Here is a 21442-nt window from a genome sequence, read left to right as displayed (position 1 = left end):
GATTCTGTTACCCCAAAATATTAAGAATTATTATACTATTAAAAAATGTGTTAGAGACTAGTCCAGGCAACATAGTGAGACGTCGTCACTACTAAAAATTTAAAAAAAAATTAGGGGTGTGGGGCTGGACACAGTGGCTCACACCTGTAATCCCAGCCCTTTGGGAGGCCAAGGCAGGTGGATCACCTGAGGTCAGGAGTTTGAGACCAGCCTGGCCAACATGGTGAAACCCCATCTCAACTAGAAATACAAAAATTAGCTGGGCATGGTGGCGCATGCCTGTAATCCCAGCTACTCAGGAGGCTGAGGCAGAATTGCTTGAACTTGGGAGGCAGAGGTTGCAGTGAGCCAACATTGTCCCACTGCACTCTGGCCTTGGCAACAGAGTGAGACTCCATCTCAAAAAAAAAAAAAAAAAAAAAACATTGTTAGAGACCAGCCCAGGCAACATAGTGTCTCTACTAAAAATAAAAATTGAAAATTAGGTTCATGGGGCATGGTGGCACACACCTGTAGTCCCAGCTACTCAGGAGGCTGAGGTGAGAGGATCCCATGAACATAGAAGGTTAAGGCTGTAGTGAGCTATGGTTGTGCCACCGCACTCCAGCCTGTTTGATAGAGCAAGACCCTGTCTCAAAAAACAAAAACAACAAAAACTTACTAAGTTTTGGTTTATGACTATTTAACATCATTTACGTTTTAGATGTTCTCACTGGGGGAAAGGGAAATTGAAGATATAATATGTACTTTTGTAATTTATCAATACAATTTTCATATTAATACAATATTTGAAACTGACATTCAAACATTAGAATTTGTTTTTACTTTTAACAATATTGTGAGCATGCTACATTTTTTGTTTGTCTTTAGTACCGGGACCCTCTGGTGATAATGGCATCAGTGTTACAATGATCTTGGTAGCCTGGATGGTTATTGCATTGATCTTGTTCTTACTGAGACCTGCTAATCTAAGAGGATCCAGCCTACCTGGAAAGCCAACCAGTCCTCATAATGTAAGTGTTGCAGATTTTAAATGCTTTTTGGGTAAGGGAATGTATGTGGCCTGGGGCAGGGAAGGACTTGGTTTTGACTAAAACACCTAAATTAGTTAAATTATATTTAACTCATAGAGTATTCTACCTATGTAGTTCTATTAAATATTGCAATTCCAAGATTTAATTGATGGCTTAATCTTTGTGGAGTTAAATGCAGAAAGAAGCACAGACCAGAAGCCCAAAATTAATTTGAAAATGAATTCCAATACTTTTTTTTTTTTTTTTCAGACAGGGTCTTGCTGTGCCGCCCAGGCTGGACTGCATTGGTGCGATCTTAGCTCACTGAAGCCTCCACCTCCTAGGCTCCCACCTCAGCCTCCCAAGTAGTTGGGACCACAGGCATGCACTAGCACACCTGGCTAGTTTTTTGTATTTTTTTGTAGAGATGGGGTTTTGCCAGGTTGCCCAGGCTTGAATTCTAATCTTTACTCACATGAGAAGCATCAAAAATAATCCATTTCATAATCCACAGCAATATTGCTCAAGTCTCAATCCTCCACTACCCAGTTCTGTCCACCTCACAGTTGATCCCTTGCCTCTCATGCTTCCAGCCCCTAAACTCTTAGTAGCTTTAGTTGAAATGTTTGACCCCCTTCTGTCCTAGCTATTCAGTAGAGACACTGAGCCTATCTTATTTTATTTTCCTCATTTTCCCATCCTATTTCTCTCAAACCCATTTTCCATTTCTGTACCACAATAAATCAGCTGAGCTGGCAAAAGGAGAGGTCAGAATCATTCATGTTGATAAATCTTGATAGTCATGATTACAACCATTTTTAGAACCTTCTAAATTAAAACTATGATAAAGTGACCCAATAGGGAGTTTTCAGGACTATCTTTAAGAGAACCTCTGTTGGCCAGGCACTGTGGCTCACGCCTGCAATCCGAGCACTTTGGGAGGCCAAGGGGGGCGGATCGCCTGAGCTCCGGTGTTCAAGACCACCCTGGGCAACATGGTGAAACCCTGTCTCTACTAAAATACAAAAAATTAGCCAGACGTGGTGGCATGCGCCTGTAGTCTCAGCTACTCAGGAGGCCGAGGCATGAGAATCGTTTGAGCTCAGGAGGCAGAGGTTGCAGTGAGCCAAGATCACACCACCACACTCCAGCTTGGGCTACAGAGTAAGACTATGTCTCAAAAAAAAAGAACCTCTGTTAAAGGATTCCTTTTAATCCTTTTCAGAACCAGTATTTACGTTTTTTTTTAAACACTGAATTTGAATATTGTCTCTTTAAAAATATTTCCATGAGGCCGGGCGCGGTGGCTCATGCCTGTAATTCCAGCACTTTGGGAGGCCAAGATGGGCGGATCACCTGAGGTCAGGAGTTCGAGACCAGCCTGGCCAACATGGTGAAACCCTGTCTCTAGTAAAAATACAAAAATTAGCTGGGCCTGGTGGTGGGCGCCTGTAATCCCAGCTACTCGGGAGGCTGAGGCAAGAGAATTGCTTGAACCCAGGAGATGGAGGTTGCAGTGAGCCAAGATCATGCCATTGCACTCCAGCCTAGGCGATGAGAGTGAAACTTCATCTCAAAAAAAAAAAAAAATTCCATGAATATGCCAGTTACCTCTATTTAGCCATTCTACAAATGTATACATATTTCAAAACATGTTGTATATGACAAATATATACAATTTTTGTCAATTTAAATAAATGTTAAAATTTATAATTAAAAAACTATAAGATAATAGAGCATCAAAAAAAAAAAAAAAAGGAAAATTTCCATGATAGATTTGCTTGTTTTTGTTGTTTTTTTTTTGAGATGGAGTCTCACTCTGTCCTCCAGGCTGGAGTGCACTGGTACACTCTCAGCTCACTGCAGCCTCTGCATCCCAGGTTCAAGTGATTCTCCTGCCTCCACCTACCGAGTAGCTGGGATTACAGGTGCACGCCACCACATCTGGCTAATTTTTGGATTTTTAGTAGAGATGGGGTTTCACCATGTTGGCCAGGCTGGTCTCAAATTCCTGACCTCAAGTGATGTGCCTGCCTCGGCCTCCCGAAGTACTGGCACTACAGATGTGTGTCACCACACCTGGCTAATTTTTGTATTTTTAGTTACAAATTTTTGTAATTTTAGATACGGGGTTTTGCCACGTTGGCCAGGCTGATCTTGAACTCCTAACCTCAGGTGCTCTGCCTGCATTTGCCTCCCAAAATGCTGGTATTACAGGCATGAGCCACCATGCCCGGCCAGATTCACTTGTATACCAAATTATCCCACTAATTCTCTTTTCCAACCTTTACCGTGTGGAATTCCTAAAATAATTGTTTCTTTTCTCCAGTGTTGTGGTGTTGATATCAGAAGTTCAGTTAGACTCATTTTTTATATAAGAGAAAGCAAATGTGCAGTGTTAATTGGTCAATGTTTTGCTTTGTTTTTTAAGGAATAGAACATTTAGATATGTAGCATAGAAAGAAAAAAAATCAAAATGAAAAACATACACAAAAAAGATACGTAGTATGCTAACTTTAAGAAAGAAGGCATTATAGACCAGGCGCGGTGGCTCTCACCTGTAATCCCAGCACTTTGGGAGGCTGAGGCGGGCAGATCACCTGAGGTCAGGAGTTCAAGACCAGCCTAGCCAACATAACCAAACTCCGTCTCTATTAAAAGTACAAAAATTAGCCAGGCGTGGTGGCGCGTGCCTGTAATCCCAGCTACTTGTGAGGCTGAGGCAGGAGAATTGCTTGAACCCAGAAGGTGGAGGTTGCAGTGAGCTGAGATGGCGCCATTGCACTCCAGCCTGGGCAACAAGAGCGAGACTCTGTCTCAAAAAAAAAAAAAAAAAACCCGGCATTATTAGCACTATATAAAAAGCCTTACATTTATTTTTATTTTTTCTTGGAGAAGAGAGTATTTATAAAACAGCTTGCATATTGTCTTGATAAAGTGTTTATTCCTTAGCCTTCTTTCTTACTTTCTTTGTATAGCTTTGTTACTTTCATATCAAAGAGTAAATTCCTCAACGTTTGGAGCTAAAGAAATAGAACTCTTAATAACCTGACTTAGAAATCATTAAAATGGGCTGGGCACGGTGGCTTAAACCTGTAATCCCAGCACTTTGGGAGGCTGAGGCAGGTGGATCATTTGAGGTCAGGAGTTGGAGACCAGCTTGACCAACATGGTGAAACCCTGTCTCTACTAAAAATACAAAAAAATTAACCAGGTGTGGTGGCACATGCTTGTAATCCCAGCTACTCGGGAGGCTGAGGCAGGCGAATCACTTGAACCCGGGAGGCGGAGTTTGCAGTGAGCCGAGATCGCACCACTGTACCCCAGCCTGGGCGACAGAGTGAGACTCCGTCTCAAGAAAAAAAAAAAAAACAACTATTAAAATGACAGAAATGCAAGATTACCCTCTCCTGGACCTTAATTCATTGTAGGCCAGTGTTTCTAGGAATAGTAGTTCCACTATCTTAGGAATAAGTAAGAAAATGTGTTGAGACTAATTCCAAGGAGAAATATTGATCACCCCCAACTCGGGCGTAATGTATCATTTCAGGGTAAATAAATAAAATCTTGAGAATCTTAAAAACTCTGATCTTTCCTTTACAGTTCACTTGCTTTCTATTGCAAGTTAACAAAAGTCAATTCCAAGTGGTTTAAAACAAGTGGCTTCATTGATTTACACGTCAAAAAAATTCAGAGGTAGGATCAGTGTTAAGAAAATTTTAACAGTGTCATCAAAGACCTAGTTTCTTTCCTCATACTATCAACTTCATTCCAAGATGGGCTCCCCTTAGGGTTATAGGATGACTACCAGAAGCAACTGCAGCCACATGCTTCCTTGTATTGAGAAACAAAAGTCCCTAGCTTCATTTTAAATATACAGTACTTTGCTTAGCCAATCGACTTTAGCAAGAGGGATGAAGATACTTTCATAGGTTTGAAGATCACTCCTGGGGCTGGCAGGAGTGATAACATCACTGTTGTACAAATCCCCTCTCTCTTCCATTCTACAGGGAAAAATGAGACAAATGGTGGAAAATCACAGTGTTATTTAATCTAGTGTTCCCTCATGTAAAAACATATGAAAAGTCCAAATAAGCATATATTTGGGATGGGATGGTTGGGGGCATTGCTGCTCAGTTGTTTCTCTATGTGTTAGATTGGTTGCACTGGGATTTAATAAGTCAATTTTTAAAAAAGTAATAAATTTTAAATTTTTTTGAATTTTTAAAAAGTCAATTAAATAATTTATTTCTTTCTAATGCCAGGGACAAGATCCACCAGCTCCTCCTGTGGACTAACTTTGTGATATGGGAAGTGAAAATAGTTAACACCTGGCACGACCAAACGAACGAAGATGACCAGAGTACTCTTAACCCCATTAGAACTGTTTTTCCTTTTGTATCTGCAATATGGGATGGTATTGTTTTCATGAGCTTCTAGAAATTTCACTTGCAAGTTTATTTTTGCTTCCTGTGTTACTGCCATTCCTATTTACAGTATATTTGAGTGAGTGATTATATTTTTAAAAAGTTACATGGGGCTTTTTTGGTTGTCCTAAACTTACAAACATTCCACTCATTCTGTTTGTAACTGTGATTATAATTTTTGTGATAATTTCTGGCCTGATTGAAGGAAATTTGAGAGGTCTGCATTTATATATTTTAAATAGATTTGATAGGTTTTTAAATTGCTTTTTTTCATAAGGTATTTATAAAGTTATTTGGGGTTGTCTGGGATTGTGTGAAAGAAAATGAGAACCACGCTGTATTTACATTTACCTTGGTAGTTTATTTGTGGATGGCAGTTTTCTGTAGTTTTGGGGACTGTGGTAGCTCTTGGATTGTTTTGCAAATTACAGCTGAAATCTGTGTCATGGATTAAACTGGCTTATGTGGCTAGAATAGGAAGAGAGAAAAAAATGAAATGGTTGTTTACTAATTTTATACTCCCATTAAAAATCTCTAATGTTAAGAAAACCTTAAATAAACATGATTGATCAATATGGCAGATGATTTACAGTCCATTATATGACATTTGTAAGCCACTCAACACTAGCCTTACAAGGTTCATGAAAGGAGGAAAACATTAATTCTTTCTGCCTTTGCTGGTATAATCCACATAGTAATAATTTAAGCTATAATTTATTTTTAAAATGAGTGCCTCTTGGGAAGCTTCTTTTCTGTTCTAACACTTCCCTGTTAAAATGAAAATCTTAGGCCGGTGCGGTGGCTCACACCTGTAATCCCAGCATTTTGGGAGGCCAAGGTGGGTGGATCACTTGAGGTCAGGAGTTCGAGACCAGCCTGGCCAACATGGTGAAACCCTGTCTCTACTAAAAATACAGAAAAATTAGCCAGGGTTGGTGCATGTGCCTGTAATCCCAGCTACTCAGGAGGCCAAAGCAGGAGAACTGCTTGAACCCGGGAGGTGGAGGTTGCAGTGAACCAAGATCGCACCACTGCACTCCAGCCTAAGCAATAGAGTGAGACTCCCTCTCAAAAAAAAAAAAAAAAAAAAAAAAAAATCTTAAAGCTGTATTAGGGCCTGTTAGGTTACTGATATTTGAATGCCTATTTACTTATTTACTACATTGAGTCTTTTGTTATCCTCTGACCTGTAAAATATTTTAATAAATTACTGGTTTACTTCAAGGGAAAAGAAGGAAAATGAGAAACAAACATCTTTTTTTCACTCCTTATCTCATTCCTGTTTGGTGATGGGATGGATTGGGGTAGGAAGGAATGTTAATATGAGAGAAATTTTCAAATGTATAAAAAAGTAAAAGGTTGTATTGTTTTGCTCAGTTTGAAATAAAGTGAATACCAATAGCACTTAAAAATGTCTGCATGGGCTGGGCACGGTGGCTCACGCCTGTAATCCCAGCACTTTGGGAGGCCGAGGCAGGCGAATCCCCTGAGGTCAGGAGTTCGAGACCAGCCTGACCAACATGGTGAAACCTCATCTCTACTAAAAATGCAAAAATTAGCCAGGCATGGTGGTGTGTGCCTATAATCCCAGCTACTGGGGAGGCTGAGGCAGGAAATTGCTTGAACTTGGGAGACGGAGGTTACAGTAAGCTGAGATCGTGCCACTGCACTCCAATCAGGGCGACAGAGCGAGACTCTGTCTCAAAATAAATAAATAAATAAAAATGTCTGCATGACCCATATGGTTATGAAGTTTTTTTCCTAGCAAATGATTGCAGATTATTTATGGGGGCTAGAAGATATTTTGCTATCAATGTAAGGATTTTTTTCCCCTTAGGTCAGTCTATTCACTGTTTAGATCTGGTAAATTACTTGTATGAATTGAATAAATTCTCTGTATCATTGTACTGTTTAATAGTTTTAATAGTCTCTGATACAATTGTGATACTCATAAGGTATTTTCCCCCCTTTATTATGATTACATTCTAGATCATAAACATTGTAAGGGCATCTTTTCGTTATATAATCCAATATTGATTGTTTGAATTCCTCCTTGTACATCCTGGCTTTGTGCTCAATTTCTTGAAATAATATAACCAACTCTAAATTACTTGTGTTAATAGATGGGTAACATGACACAGGTAAGTTAAATCCTGGATAAATGAGCCCCACAGAATAAAGGTTCTTCCTCTTGCCGTGGCCTACTGGAAGCCTTCCTAACTCTATAGCTGGTAAAGTAGAGCAGAAAGGGCCAGAATGGCTTAAGATGGAGCTAAATCCCTATAGCATTCCATTCTCTGCTCTTGCCTCTTGAACTTAGAAGGCTTGCCCATATATCCTAACCATCTGTTCTCTGAGCTGTTAGGCCAATCCCTGGCAAGAGATATTGATGTAGTCACTGAATCTATGGCTCACAAATAATTGAAAATTGGCTTTGGGAGCTGGGCGCAGTGACTCATGCCTGTAATCCTAGCACTTTGGGAGGCTGGGGCAGGTGGATCACTTGAGGTCAGGAGTTTGAGACCAGCCTGGCCAAGACGGTGAAACCCTGTGTCTACAAAAAATACAAAACTTAGCCGGGTTTGGTGACACGGCCTGTAGTCTTAGCTACTCGGGAGGCTGAGGCAGGAGAATCGCTTGAGCCTGGGAGACAGGTTGCAGTAAACCAAGATCACGCCACTGCACTCCAGCTTGAGTGACAGAGTGAGACCCTGTCTCAAAAAAAAAAAAAGGCTTTAGAAGGCTTTATTGGATGAAGTGGCTGAAACTTGGATACAGAATGTCTAGTATTAGACACCTAAAAATCTGGATTCTTTTTGTTGTTTTGAGATGGAGTTTTGCTCTTTCGCCCAAGCTGGAGTGAAGTGGCGTGATCTTGGCTCACCGCAGCATCCACCCCCGGGTTCGAGCGATTCTCCTTCCTCAGCCTCCTGAGTAGCTGGGATTATAAGTGCCCACCACCACGCCCGGCTAATTTTTGTATCTTTAGTAGAGATGGGGTTTCGCCATGTAGGCCAGGCTGGTCTCAAACTCCTGACCTCAGGTGATCCACCCACTATGGCCTCCCAAAGTGCTAGGATTACAGACGTGAGCCACCATGCCTGGCCGGAAAATCTGGATTCTTATTCCTAGTTCTTCATTTCTGTCACATGCACTTAGTTGACATTACATCTACATATATTAGCTTTTTCCTACATGAGCCATCTATTTACTTAGTAACCAGTGTTCTTAATGAAGTATTTAGTCTTGGGTTTCTTGTAAAATTTCTCTGCATTCCTTAGACAGTGTACTATACATGAAATATTCTTGTTGACCTAGTAATTTATATTATTCCATTTAATTCTTAAAGCTTCTACCTATGGCCTTTTTATTGAGCACACTCTTAAATGATTATTTGGCTTGTAAACATTCATCTGAATTGTGACTACAATCCTTTTTAAATAATCTAGGAAAAAAGAAAGATAAAGCTTACATTTTCACAGTTTTGGCTCTTAAACACATTCCACAAATGCCATTAAGAATTTATTTTGTTTTAGGCCAGTCATGGTGGCTCATGCCTGTAATCCCAGCAATTTGGGAGGCTGAGGCAAGAACTGCTTGAGCGCAGGAGTTTGAGACTAGCCTGGGCAACATAGCAAGACCCTGTCTCTACCAAAAAAAAAAAGTTTATTTTGTTTTAGAGTCATTTAATGTGTTTTTATGCACAATAATAGTGGGAGGTTGTTTTGTTTCGGGTTTTTTTTGTTTTTGTTTTGTTTTGTTTTGCTTTCCATGTGGGAAAAGTTAACATTGGAACTGTTTCTAGGAAAAGATTTTTTTCAGGCTGGGCACGGTGGCTCATGCCTGTAATCCCAACACTTTGGGAGACCGAGGGAGCCGGATAACCTGAGGTCAGGAGTTTGAGACCAGCCTGGCCAACATGGAGAAACTCCATCTCCACTAAAAATACAAAAGTAGCCTGGTGTGGTGGCGCATGCCTGTAATCCCAGCTACTTGGGAAGCTGAGGCAGGAGAATCACTTGAACCTGGGAGGTGGAGGTTGCAGTGAGCCAAGATCACGCCATTGCACGCCAGCCTGGGCAACGAGTGAAACTCCGTCTCAAAAAAAAAAAGATGTTTTTCATTTTTTTCATGTTATCTATCCAAGCACTGTTCCATGGTCAGCAAGTCATATTTTACAATGTGGATTTTCCAAAATAATTATTGAATACAGCTATTCTATGGCTACTTTTAGCGTTTTTGTGGTATGTGGTGTGGGAGTGTTTATGGAATTACCAGTATCTTAAATTTTCAAAGGAACCTTGGAAGTCTATCACTCTAAATGAAAGTCTGTCACTCTACATGAATTATGTGCTCAAATTTGACCAACTCAGTTTAAGACACAAAACAGTAATTTGAAGAAGGAAAAATGAAGAGAGTTTCTAGTTTAATGGGTTAAATTTTTGTTGTTGCAATAGTAAATTTAGTCTTCTTATAATATTTCTAAATGAAAAATCATAGGTATTTGTTATCATGTGTGAAAATTACTTTGTTAAAAGCAAAAGTGGTCATGTGATATGCTAAATGTTAATTACTGATTTTATATGTTTAAATCATGCCAAACAAATTATGTCTGTGCCATCCAGGGTCTGTTGTTAATCTTTTTCTGAGTACTTGGATTGGGATAAAGGGCTTGTACTATGCACTTTTTATTAATGAATAAATAGAAAACGTTAGTAACACTCTTTGTTTTCTGTTTGGCTTTTGTGGGAAGAGAAGCAAGCATCTTTTGCCTAGTAGATGTTAACATTGTGTATTAAACAGTTTCTTTGTAAGACCTAACTAAAGACATTCCTAAGAGAGAACTTAAGTTTTAAGAAAAGTTGTGAGAAAAATATTTATAAAATATGCAGTATGGGGCCAGTATTCAGAAGTAGAGTTTCTCTCTTGGAAATTAGATTGCAGTCACATTTCTTTGGTTATTTTCTTTCTCTCTCTCTTCCTAGAATACCAAGTAAAATAGACATTTACTTTGAGGGACTAATATCCAATAGTGTTAATTATTTAAGCAGACATATCTAGCTCAAAAGGAACCAGACATGTCACTGTACCAAAAACACACAAAAGTGAAAATTTGCTTCTGTTCTGTGACCTAGAATGTGTCCAGACATTAAAGATCATGAATACTCAAATACATGTAAAAATAGTAACACTGCTCTGGCATGATTTTGATGTCAGTGCTTATGTAATAACTTCAGTGTTATTTAAAATAGATAAATAATTTGTGAAATAACAGTTTCTTGGAGACAGTCAACTTTTTATGATTTAATCTAAAGATTGTCATGTACATGTCAATGGATATCTGAATCCTCAGTGAAACTGTAAGTTTTCATTAAATGACTCTGCTGCAATACTAGTTTTCTTCTCAGAAAATGGAATTCAAATAAAATAAGTTTTTTGGTCTTGGCATTTCACCTGATGACTTTCTCTGTTCTGGATCTCAATTTGTAGAGTTGTTGGGGGTTCCCCCCCTCCAAAAGATGCTCCATAAACACCAACTACGATTATCTTTCATGATCATATTTTTAAAAATTGGAGTTACCTGTGTGATCTTTTCCCATTAGTTGCTTGTAGGGGACTTAGTGTGCATATCTCTTCTCAGACAAATGTATTATGTTCATTCAATAAACATTTCAACAAATTTTTATACTTGTTTCTTAACTTTCTATAGGCTTTAAAATGGATTTTATTCAGGATTTGATTACAGAAACTATTTCAAACCATCAGATGCCAAATTAAGATGTCTACTGAAGTTAGTGAGGAGATGTCTGGGAGGCAAGGACTATGTAGGGGTGAAAACAATATATATAGTTTTAAAGATAAAGCAACTTTCTTTTTTCTTTTTCTTTTTTTTTTTTTTTTTTTTTTTTTGAGACATAGTATCACTCTGTCACCCAGGCTGGAGTACAGTGGCACAATCTCGGCTCACTGCAACCTCTCCCCTCCTGGTTTCAAACGATTCTCCTGCCTCAGCCTCCCAAGTAGCTGGGATTACAGGCGCCTGCCACTGCGCCCGGCTAATTTTTGTATTTTTAGTAGAGACGGGTCTTCACCATCTTGGCCAGGCTGGTCTTGAACTCCTGACCTCGTGATCCACCTGCCTTAGCCTCCCAAAGTGCTGGGATTACAGGCGTGAGCCACTGTGCCCTGCCAGGATAAAAACACTTTGATATCAATACATGGTTTTGGTTTTGGTTTTTTGGTTTTTGGTTTTTTTTTTTCGAGACAGAGTCTTGCTCTGTCGCCAGGCTGGAGTGCAGTGGCATGATCTCAGCTCACTGCAACCTCCGCCTCTGGGGTTCAAGCAATTATCCTGCCTCGGCCTCCGGAGTAGCTGAGACTACCGGCGCGTGCCACCACACCTGGCTAATTTTTGTATTTTTAGTAGAGACAGGGTTTCACCATGTTGGCCAGAATGGTCTTGATCTCTTGACCTCATGATCTGCCCGCCTCAGCCTCCCAAAGTGCTGGGATTACAGGCGTGAGCCACGTGCCTGGCCATCAGTACATGTTTTATTGGGAGGTGGGAGGATCACTTGATGCCAGGAGTTCAGGACCAGCCTGAGCAACATAGACTCTGTGTCTACAAAAATAAAATAAAACTTAGTGGGACATGATGGCCTGCATCTGTAGTCCCAGCTACTTGGGAGGCTGAGGTGGGAGGATGGTTTGAGGCCAGTAGTTCCAGGCTATTGTGTGAGCTGTGATGATGGCACCACTGCACTCTAGCTAGGGCAACAGAGCCAGATCCTGAGTCAAAAATAAATGTTTTAAAGAGTATTATTTCCTTTTACAAATCTCCACTTGTTTCTAGGAAATTTAGAAATGAGAAAAGTATTATTTGCAATGTCTGGAATGCCAGAGTCTAACCTCTTAAATATGTGCTCATAACCTCAGATACTTGGTCTATGCTTGATGATTAATGGTTTTGAATTGCAGTGTTTATTAGTTTTGAAAATTTGACCAGAATTAAACATAAATACCACACAGCAGGTTCAGCATTATAGAAAAAGCCTCTTAAATTGTTTTTAAATAAATGAATCTGTTATGTATGTAATTCAGTCAGTGTCAAAAGGAGAAGCACTTTTCATATACAAAAGGCATCTCAGACCCTGGGTTGAATGCAGCTTTTCATGACAACTAATTAGTATGTAAACAAACTTTGGAAGTCTAGATGTGTTTAAAGGGACTTCCTTACAATTAATCCAGCCAGGACAATTTTGTGGTTACAAAATACAGGACAGATGGAAATCTGACACCAGAGCCTATACCCCCAATAAATGGGTTAAGATTTATATCCTTGCAAATGTTGTCTTCATTTTTATCTAACAGCCTTTTTTTTTTGAGATAGAGTCTCACTTTGTCACCCAGGCTGGAATGCAGCAGCACCATTATGGCTCACTGCAGCCTCGACCTCTGGAGCTCAAGCTATTCTCCCGCCTCAGCCCCACAAGCAGCTGAGACTACAGGCGCACCCCACCACACCAGGCTAATTTTTGCAGAGATGGGGTTTCACCGTGTTGCCCAGGCTGGTCTCCAACTCCTGAGCTCAAGCGATCCTCTTGCCTCGGCCTCCAAAAGTGCTGGCATTACAGGCATGAGCCTGTTACAGGCCGAAAGAATGAGGGTCGTGACCAACTCAGTATACCACTGGAGGCTATATGAGCAAATAGAAAACTGTTCTCATGAAAGCAGGATGTTGGAAAACTAACAACTGTGTCTGCCGCCAGAAGGGTTGCTGAGGGCAGTCACACCCCAAGCACAGTGTTCGTTGTGATTATCTATAGGAACATCTGAAGCCTGTTGTTCAAAGAAAGCAATTATGTATACCTGTGATAAATCAAGCAGCTGACCAACCGTTACCTCTCCCTCCCTGCTCTTTCTACCTAATAAATACGAAGGGCTGTAGAAGCTCAGGGCCCTTGCTCACTAGAAGGAGCCCCCTGACCCCTTCTTCCAAAAATACTTTTTGTCTTTGTCTTCGTTTCTGCATTCGTCCCCCTTCGTTCACTCCCATAACAACCAACAGCGACAACTGGCACCTAGGACAGGGACATGAGTGAAGGTCTGCTGGAGCAGAGAAACTGACACTGACAAGAAGAACGAGAATGAGAAACCCTGTGACGAGTCTGCTGACAGCTGATATAAGGTCAGTGCCCTAAAGAGGTACTGGGAACGGGAAGTTTCTGAATCAGGGTAACATGGGGGAAGAATTTGGCTATTTTCTTTTTTATATTTGGAGTTTAGTTCATACTATTCTCCTGCCATTATTCATTTCTTATTCTGCTAGACAGCAGGAGTCATGTTCAGAGTCTAAAAATTTGAAAGAATCTTTCTGTTCTCTCAACAGCGCCAATTAAAAATAATAAACAGGAGCAGGAGGATGAAAATTGGCCTGTGTCACCCCCTCTAGTAGCAGAAACATCTGAACCGCCTCCTTCAGTAGCAGAAATAGAGACCCCAATACAAAGAACTTTACACTCTGCTGCTATAGCTGGAGAGCCCTTAGGACCTTGAGCTTTTCCTATTTCCGTAAGGCCTGATCCACATAATCCACAGCAGTTTATTCATGAACACACCCCACTAGAATTTAAGTTGCTGAAGGAATTAAAAGCTAGTGTAGTTAATAATGGAGTACAAAGCCCATTTACTTTAGGACTGCTAGAATCTATTTGGCGCTATGCGCCTTCCACTCTTTGATGTAAAGCATTTGGCTTGCACTTGTTTGTCTGCTAGTGCATACCTGATATGGTATTTAAATTGGCAAGAACTGTGTGCAGACCAGGCTAGATAGAATCGTGCTGCTGGACACAGAGACATTACAGAGGATGCTGTTAGGCAGTGGCCCCTATTCAGACCTAGAACATCAAACAGCACTCCCAGATGCTGCTTATAAGCAGTGTGCCTTGGCTGCACCTGGGCCACAATTCCAGAGGAAAGGGTCCCAGTACAATCTCTTTTACATATCATGCAAGGGTCACAGGAGCCCTATGCACATTTTCTTGCAAGATTACCATAGGCAGTGAAGTGTCAGATTTTTCTTACCATGGCTACAGAAATGCTAACCTTAACTAGCTTTTGAGAATGCAAACACGGACTGTAAACATGCATTGGCATCTGTGAGATGTATAAAAAGCTTAGGAAATTTTATCAAAGCTTGTCAGGATGTGGGAACTGAGCTTCATCGCTCTACGATGTTGGCTGAAGCAAAGGAATAATAGATAATCATTATCCATCAGACAAAGTTTTGCAATTTTATAAAGTTTACCCTTTTATCCTCCCTGTGATTACTCATCACAAGCCTATTCCAGGTGGCCAGACTTATTTCACTGACGGCTCTTCCAAAGTCTGAGCATCTATTTATGGACCTAAGCATATTAAAACAATAAAAATCCCTGGTGTTTCAGCTCAATGCTCAGAATTAATGGCAGTTATTCAGGTTTTACAGCTCACTGCTTCCTCTCCTATTAATATTGTCTGTGATTTAGCCTATGTTGTAAATGTAGCCAGTCGCATTGAGACTGCCACTATTAAAAGCACCCTAGAACCAGAGCTGTTTAACTTGCTTCTAAGACTTCAGTGAGCTGTTTGCTCTCATGCTGCTCCTTTTCAAATTTCTCATATTCGCTCTGACACACAACTTCCTGGACCACTACCTCTAGGTAATGATAGAGCAGATAAATTGATTGGTTCTGTGTTTCAGCAAGCTGAAGCCTCTCATGCATTACTGCATCAAAACACCTCTACCCTTACTTGTATGTTTCATCTGCCTCGAAGCCAGGCTCGAGCTATTGTGCAAGCCTGCCCCACTTGTCAGCATGTCCCTGGTGTTACACCGGTAGAAGGATGTAACCCACGAGGCTTAGCTCCAAATGAAATCTGGCAAATGGATGTTACACATATAGCAGCCTTTGACAAACTTAGCTATGTTCATATGACTATAGACACTTATTCTCATATGCTGCATGCTACATGTCAAACAGGTGAAACAGCTGGCCACGTCCAGTGACATTGTCTGTTGTCATTTGCCGATATGGGGGTCCCTAAACAATTAAAAACTGACAATGGACCTGCTTATGTTAGTCATGCTTTTCAAAATTGTTTACAGTTATAGGCAGTCACTCACAAAACAAGAATTCCTTATAACCCTCGAGACAAGGAATTATAGAGCAGGCATATCAAACGTTACAACATATGCTGAAAAAACAAAAAGGAGGTATAGGAGACCAGTTACCACCTCAAACAATACTACATTTAGCATTATTTACTTTAAATTTTTTAACTCCTGGTACAGATAATAAGACTCCGGTAGAATGACACTGGCAAATGTTAGAGGGAAAAAGGAAAGTTTACCCAAAAGTATTACGGAAATCCCTGGAAGGAGGACAATGGAAAGGCCTGGTAGATTTACTGACATGGGGATGAGGGTATGCTTGTGTTTTACAGATCAAGAAAACCACACAAGAAGATGAGAAACTGCTGGAGCATCAGGGTCAGGCAAAAACCCCTGACTCCACGTTTATGGCCATGCTAGCTATGATATCCTGTGTGCTATGTTTTCCCTGTGCAGAGGCAAAAACGTATTGGGCTTATGTTCCTAACCCCCCGGTAGTACGACCGGGGTGACACTCCTCCTGAGATATATCATGATCAAGGAGCATGGGCACTGGGACCCTTAACTCCCCCTGACACAGAGCAATTAGACTCTCAGAACAATGGTATCAATTATACCACTCCATTGGAGGGCCTTTCTTTATGCATCACCCAGGATACACTGCTCAACTGCAGTTGCCTTGCAATTCAATCCCAGGCATGGTTGAGTTACCATGGAAAATTTACGTACCTATTGGGCCTTAGTTCTATTAATATTACTGGTGTAGTTACTAATCACTCCCAGCCCCATCACCCAAATTGTATTAATTATATAGAATGGGCTCCCTTTGATAATTCTAACCCCCCTCCTTGGACCCCGTGTCTTGGCTCCCTAGCTAGACAACAGTCCATGCTAATGGGAGACATTATTTACTGGGGTCCCCATGGTCATTTGGTTGGGAGACATGAGCATCAGACCTCATGGCATTAACTTTGCTGGCACTGGTGGCAAAACTTTAACATCTCCCACTATATCACATTGCGATTCAATCTCAATCTGCTGCCCAAATTGCTTGACACAGCACAAGCTTTAGCTCACCTTTGCCTCAACGGCATTATCAAGGAAAGAGAGGTCCAATTCAGGAGTCAATATGGAAAGCAGCACTCCCATTTATGAATGGCAGCATTTGGATTGGGACACTATCCAATAATAGCAATTGTGCTAAACACAGTTTTAATGTTACCCTTGTAGAAAATATTACCACTCAATTTACAATTTGTTTTTAATCCTTATATTTTCTTAGCAGCAAAAAAAACCCACCTCCAGGTAGATGATGCCCAATTGATTTGTGATTCCTGTCAACTGTATTATTGCCTTAATCATAGCACAATACAAACACATGACATATCCACCCTAACAATTCTAGGTCACGTTCCTGAATTATGAATTCCTGTAAATTTATCTGAGCCTTGGGCAGCCACCCCTGCTTACATCTTATGAAACTCCTTTTTACTCCGCTCACTCATCGTGCTCATAGAGCCTTAGGCATGATAATTTTTGTTATAGTCTCCTTAGTTACATTAATAACCTCTCTTGTGGTGTCCTCAGCAGCAACGCACAGCTCCATTCAAACAGCTCAATATGTGGAAAACTGGACATGCACAGTCGACCAGGCATGGATGCTTCAAAATAAAATTAACACCGAAATACAAACAGAGGTGGCAATGTTAAAGACTACTGTTCTGTGGCTAGGGGAACAAGTACAAAGTTTGCAGTTGCAGCAGCAATGCGTTGTCATTTTAATCATACTCATATTTGTGTGACCAATTTGGTATATAACCAAAGTGAATATCCATGGAGCCTTGTAAAAGCCCATTTACAGGGAGCTTTCACATTCAATGTTACTTTTGATATTAGTGATTTACAAAGTAAAATCCTTAACTTGAATAAGCAGACTCAAGCGTTTCAGCCCTCTTTAAAAGCTTGGGCAGAATTCCAGCAAGGTTTAGACAGCCTTAACCCTGGGACCTACTTCAAATAGCACCTCAATGACTTTTTTGTAACTATGGGATTAATGTTATTATATTTTTGTTTTTTGTTAACAGCCTGCAAAATCAGCTGGACCACCAAACGGCAATTGAGAGCTGCACAACCTGCAATTACCTTTATTCAATTAATGCAAAAACAAAAATGGGGAGATGTTACAGGCCGAAAGAATGAAGGTCGTGACCAACTCAGTATACCACTGGAGGCTATATGAGCAAACAGAAAACTGTTCTCATGAAAGCAGGATGTTGGAAAACTAACAACTGTGTCTGCCGCCAGAAGGGTTGCTGAGGGCAGTCATGCCCCAAGCGCAGTGTTCCTTGTGATTATCTATAGTAACATCTGAAGCCTGTTGTACAAAGAAAGCAATTATATGTGCCTGTGATAAATCAAGCAGCTGACCAACTGTTACCTCTCCCTCCCTGCTCTTTCTACCTAATAAATATGAAGGGCTGTAGAAGCTCAGGGCCCTTGCCCACTAGAAGCAAGGAGTCCCCTAACCCCTTCTTCCAAAAATACTCTTTTTGTCTTTGTCTTCATTTCTGCATTCGTCCCCCTTCGTTCACTCCCATAGCAACCAACAGCGACATGAGCCACCATCATACCCGGCAACATTTTCTTAAAAATTACATTTTACTTTGCTTTGTCTCACATTACACTTGTGTCAACATCTTCTCATCTTTCCAAAGAGTTTCACTAGTAACTGCCTGTTGAAAGCTGGCAGTCTCAAACTTCAAGCATGATTCTGCAAGCCAAAGCTGAATTAGAAAATACAAAGCTTAGGAAAATCTTGGGCTAAATACAGTAATATTGCAAATTTTAGTTTCTCCATTAAAGAATGGATAGGACTTACAAAATTTTCATCCCCCATAACATCCAAGGAATTTTTTCATTGTGTCACAGTATTTTTAAAACTGAGTCACATAGTCACACCTATGTAGGTGTCCACTGGCAATGGCTAATTCCTTGTGCCCTCTAGTATTAATAATTCTCTGATGCTAATCTCTAAAAGCATTAAAGATATTCAAAGAGGGCCAGGCACTGTGGCTCATGCCTGTAATCCAGGTACTTTGTGAGGCCAAGGCAAGAGGATCCCTTGAGCCCAGGAGTTCGAGACCAACCTGGGCAATATAGTGAGACCCTGTCTCTGTAAAAAAAATTCATAAAATTTAAAAAAAGAAAGATATTCAAAGAGCTTTTGATTGAAGATAGGTAACAATTGTCACCCTTTATCGCTTCTGCTATAATTTTCATAATATACATGCTCTAACACAGTGACTCATAGTTCCCTTAATCAACTCTTCATCTAATTCTCAACTTCTTGTTTTCATTGTAGCAATTTTATCATTTGCATTACAAACATTTAGTATGCTGTCAATTTTTTAAAATAAAAAATAGGTTGGTGGGCATGGTGGCTCACACCTGTAATCTCAGCACTTTGGGAGGCCAGGGTGAGCAGATCACTTGAGGCCAGGAGTTCAAGACCAGCTTGGCCAACATAATAAAACCCTGCCTCTCTGTCTCTACAAAAAATACAAAAATTAGCCGCGTGTGGTGCACACTTGTAATCCCAGCTACTAGGGAGGCTGAGACATGATAATCGCTTGAACCTGGGAGGCAGAGATTGCAGTGAGCTGAGATTGCACCACTGCACTCTAGCCTGGGCAACAGAACAAGACTCTGTCTCAAAAAATAAATAAATAAATAAAATAAAATAAAATAAAAGGCTGGGCATAGTGGCTTACGCCTGTAATCCTAGCACTTTAGGAGGCTGAGACAATTGCATCACTTGAACCCAGAAGTTTGAGACCAGCCTGGGCAACATGGCGAAACTCCATCTCTACAAAAAATTTTAAAAATTAGCCAGGCATGGTGGTACATGCCTGTAGTCCCAGCTACTCAGGAGGCTGAGGTGGGAGGATCACCTGAGTTCAGGAAGGTTGAGACTGCAGTGAGTGGTGATGGTTCACTGCACTACAGTGTGGGTGACACAGTGAGACCCTGTCTCAAAAATAAGTAAAATAATTTAAAAATATATTTAGTATTGTCAATAATATTGTCAGTAGTTCCCAATTTAGCCTCGGGGAAAAAAATGCTAAGTAAAATAGCTTTGTGGGCCCATGGTGGCTCATGCCTGTAATCCCAGCACTCTGGAAGGCCGAGGTGGGCAGATCAGAGGTCAGGAGTTCGAGACCAGCCTGACCAACATGGCAAAACCCCATCTCTACTAAAAATACAAAATTTAGCCAGGCGTGGTGGTGCACGCCTGTAATCCCAGCTACTCAGGAGGCTGAGGCAGGAGAATCGCTTGAACCCAGGAGGCAGAGGTTGCAGTAAGCCGAGATCCCACCACTTCACTCCAGCCTGGGCAACAGAGCAAGACTCTGTCTCCAAAATTATTTTATGTATTTATTTATTTATTTTGAGACTCAGTCTCGCCCTACTGCCCAAGCTAGAGTGCAGTGGCGTGATCTCAGCACACTGCAACCTCTGCCTCCTGGGTGCAAGCATTACTTGCACAATGCTAACAAATGCCAACAAATAAGGTAAATTAATTTCAGGGACTTCTAATTGCTGAAGGGAAATTAAAATATAATCATGTGAGATACCTTTTTCTTTTTGACAGGATCTTGCTATATTGCCCAGGCTGGCCTCAGACTTCTGGGCTCAAGAAATCCATCAGCCTCAGCCACTCGAGTAGCTGAGATTACAGGTGTGCACCACCACACCTGGTTCTGAAAGAATTTTCTAAAGAGATGATATTTGAGTTGGGATCTGAATAATTCAGCTAAGGAAAGATCTGGGCAGTTTTCCAAGAGAAAAAAAACAATAGTAACAAGCACAAAGGCCCTGAAATGGAAATAGACTTGGCATTTTCAAGGGACTGAAGATCAAATGACGGGTACAAGATGAGAAGTAAGGTCTCTATCTTGTAGGATCCTGGAAGCCAAATAAAGATTTTGGATTTTATTCTGAGTATAAAAGATAGCCATTGGTACAGGGGGTAGAAGTTATATGATCTGATTTATGATTTTATCTTACTCTGGCTGCTATGTAGAAAGATGAATTGTGTCAAGAAGAGAGGCAGAAAACTAGTAAACCATTGGAGTTCAGATAAGAGATATTAGTGGCTTTGACTAAGGTTGTGGCAGTACAAATTATAAGAAGAGATCAGATCTGGGATATATTTTGGAGGCACAGCCAATACGTCACAACGATGGCCTGGCTATGAATGGTAAGGAAAAGAGAAAACAAGTGACATCTGGTTTGTGGGCTGAGCAACTAATGATATAAATTGAGATAGAAAAGGTTTATAGTAAGGGAAAGAGGGGTGAGAAAGAACAGACTGGGAGTAAATATTAGTTGGATATAGATTCACTTGCTGGAATAAAGAGATCCAGTGGTTTAAACCAGATTAAAAGTTCTCTTTCACGTAACAACAATATAAGCAGTCTAGAGCTAAAATGTATGCTTCAGGTATTCAGAACCTACACTCTTTCTATTGTTGCTCCCCCAACCCCTAGAGCAGTGCTTCTCAAACTGGTTGTGCATGGTCCACCCAATGCTGCACTTCTCTGCCTGGTCAAAGAAAGTTCACCACAACATCCATTGGGTTAGTGTTCCAGCTAGAGGAGAATGAGGAGGGGATATTTTATAAGATGTGCAGACAAAACTAGAGAGCTCAAAGCATAAAGATAACTACAATCCCAGCTGCTATCCAGAGTGTCTGAATCAGTGTGATTAAACAGCTTGGAAATTGGAAGAATGGGTCTGAGTTCTGCCAAACTTCTCACATTTTAAGTTGGCATTTAATATGTTTCCAG

General features: G+C 40.7%; 1 protein-coding gene across 2 annotated transcripts in view; it reads left to right on the top strand.

Moving 5' to 3' along the window:
* Positions 1-10161, top strand: part of SMIM14 (small integral membrane protein 14) — an 85753-nt gene extending 75592 nt beyond the window's left edge. For both annotated transcript variants that reach the window (XM_019025469.4, XM_063705235.1), the window contains exons 4-5: positions 871-1013; positions 5279-10161. In XM_019025469.4, the coding sequence (XP_018881014.1) occupies positions 871-1013; positions 5279-5311 (176 nt within the window). In that variant the 3' untranslated portion in view covers positions 5312-10161. The remainder of the gene's footprint in view (positions 1-870; positions 1014-5278) is intronic.
* Positions 10162-21442: the final 11281 nt, after the last annotated feature.

The sequence above is a fragment of the Gorilla gorilla genome, chromosome 3 (assembly GCF_029281585.2).
Source record: "Gorilla gorilla gorilla isolate KB3781 chromosome 3, NHGRI_mGorGor1-v2.1_pri, whole genome shotgun sequence".
Classification (NCBI taxonomy): Eukaryota; Metazoa; Chordata; class Mammalia; order Primates; family Hominidae; genus Gorilla; species Gorilla gorilla.
This window is presented reverse-complemented; position numbering and strand designations above follow the sequence as displayed.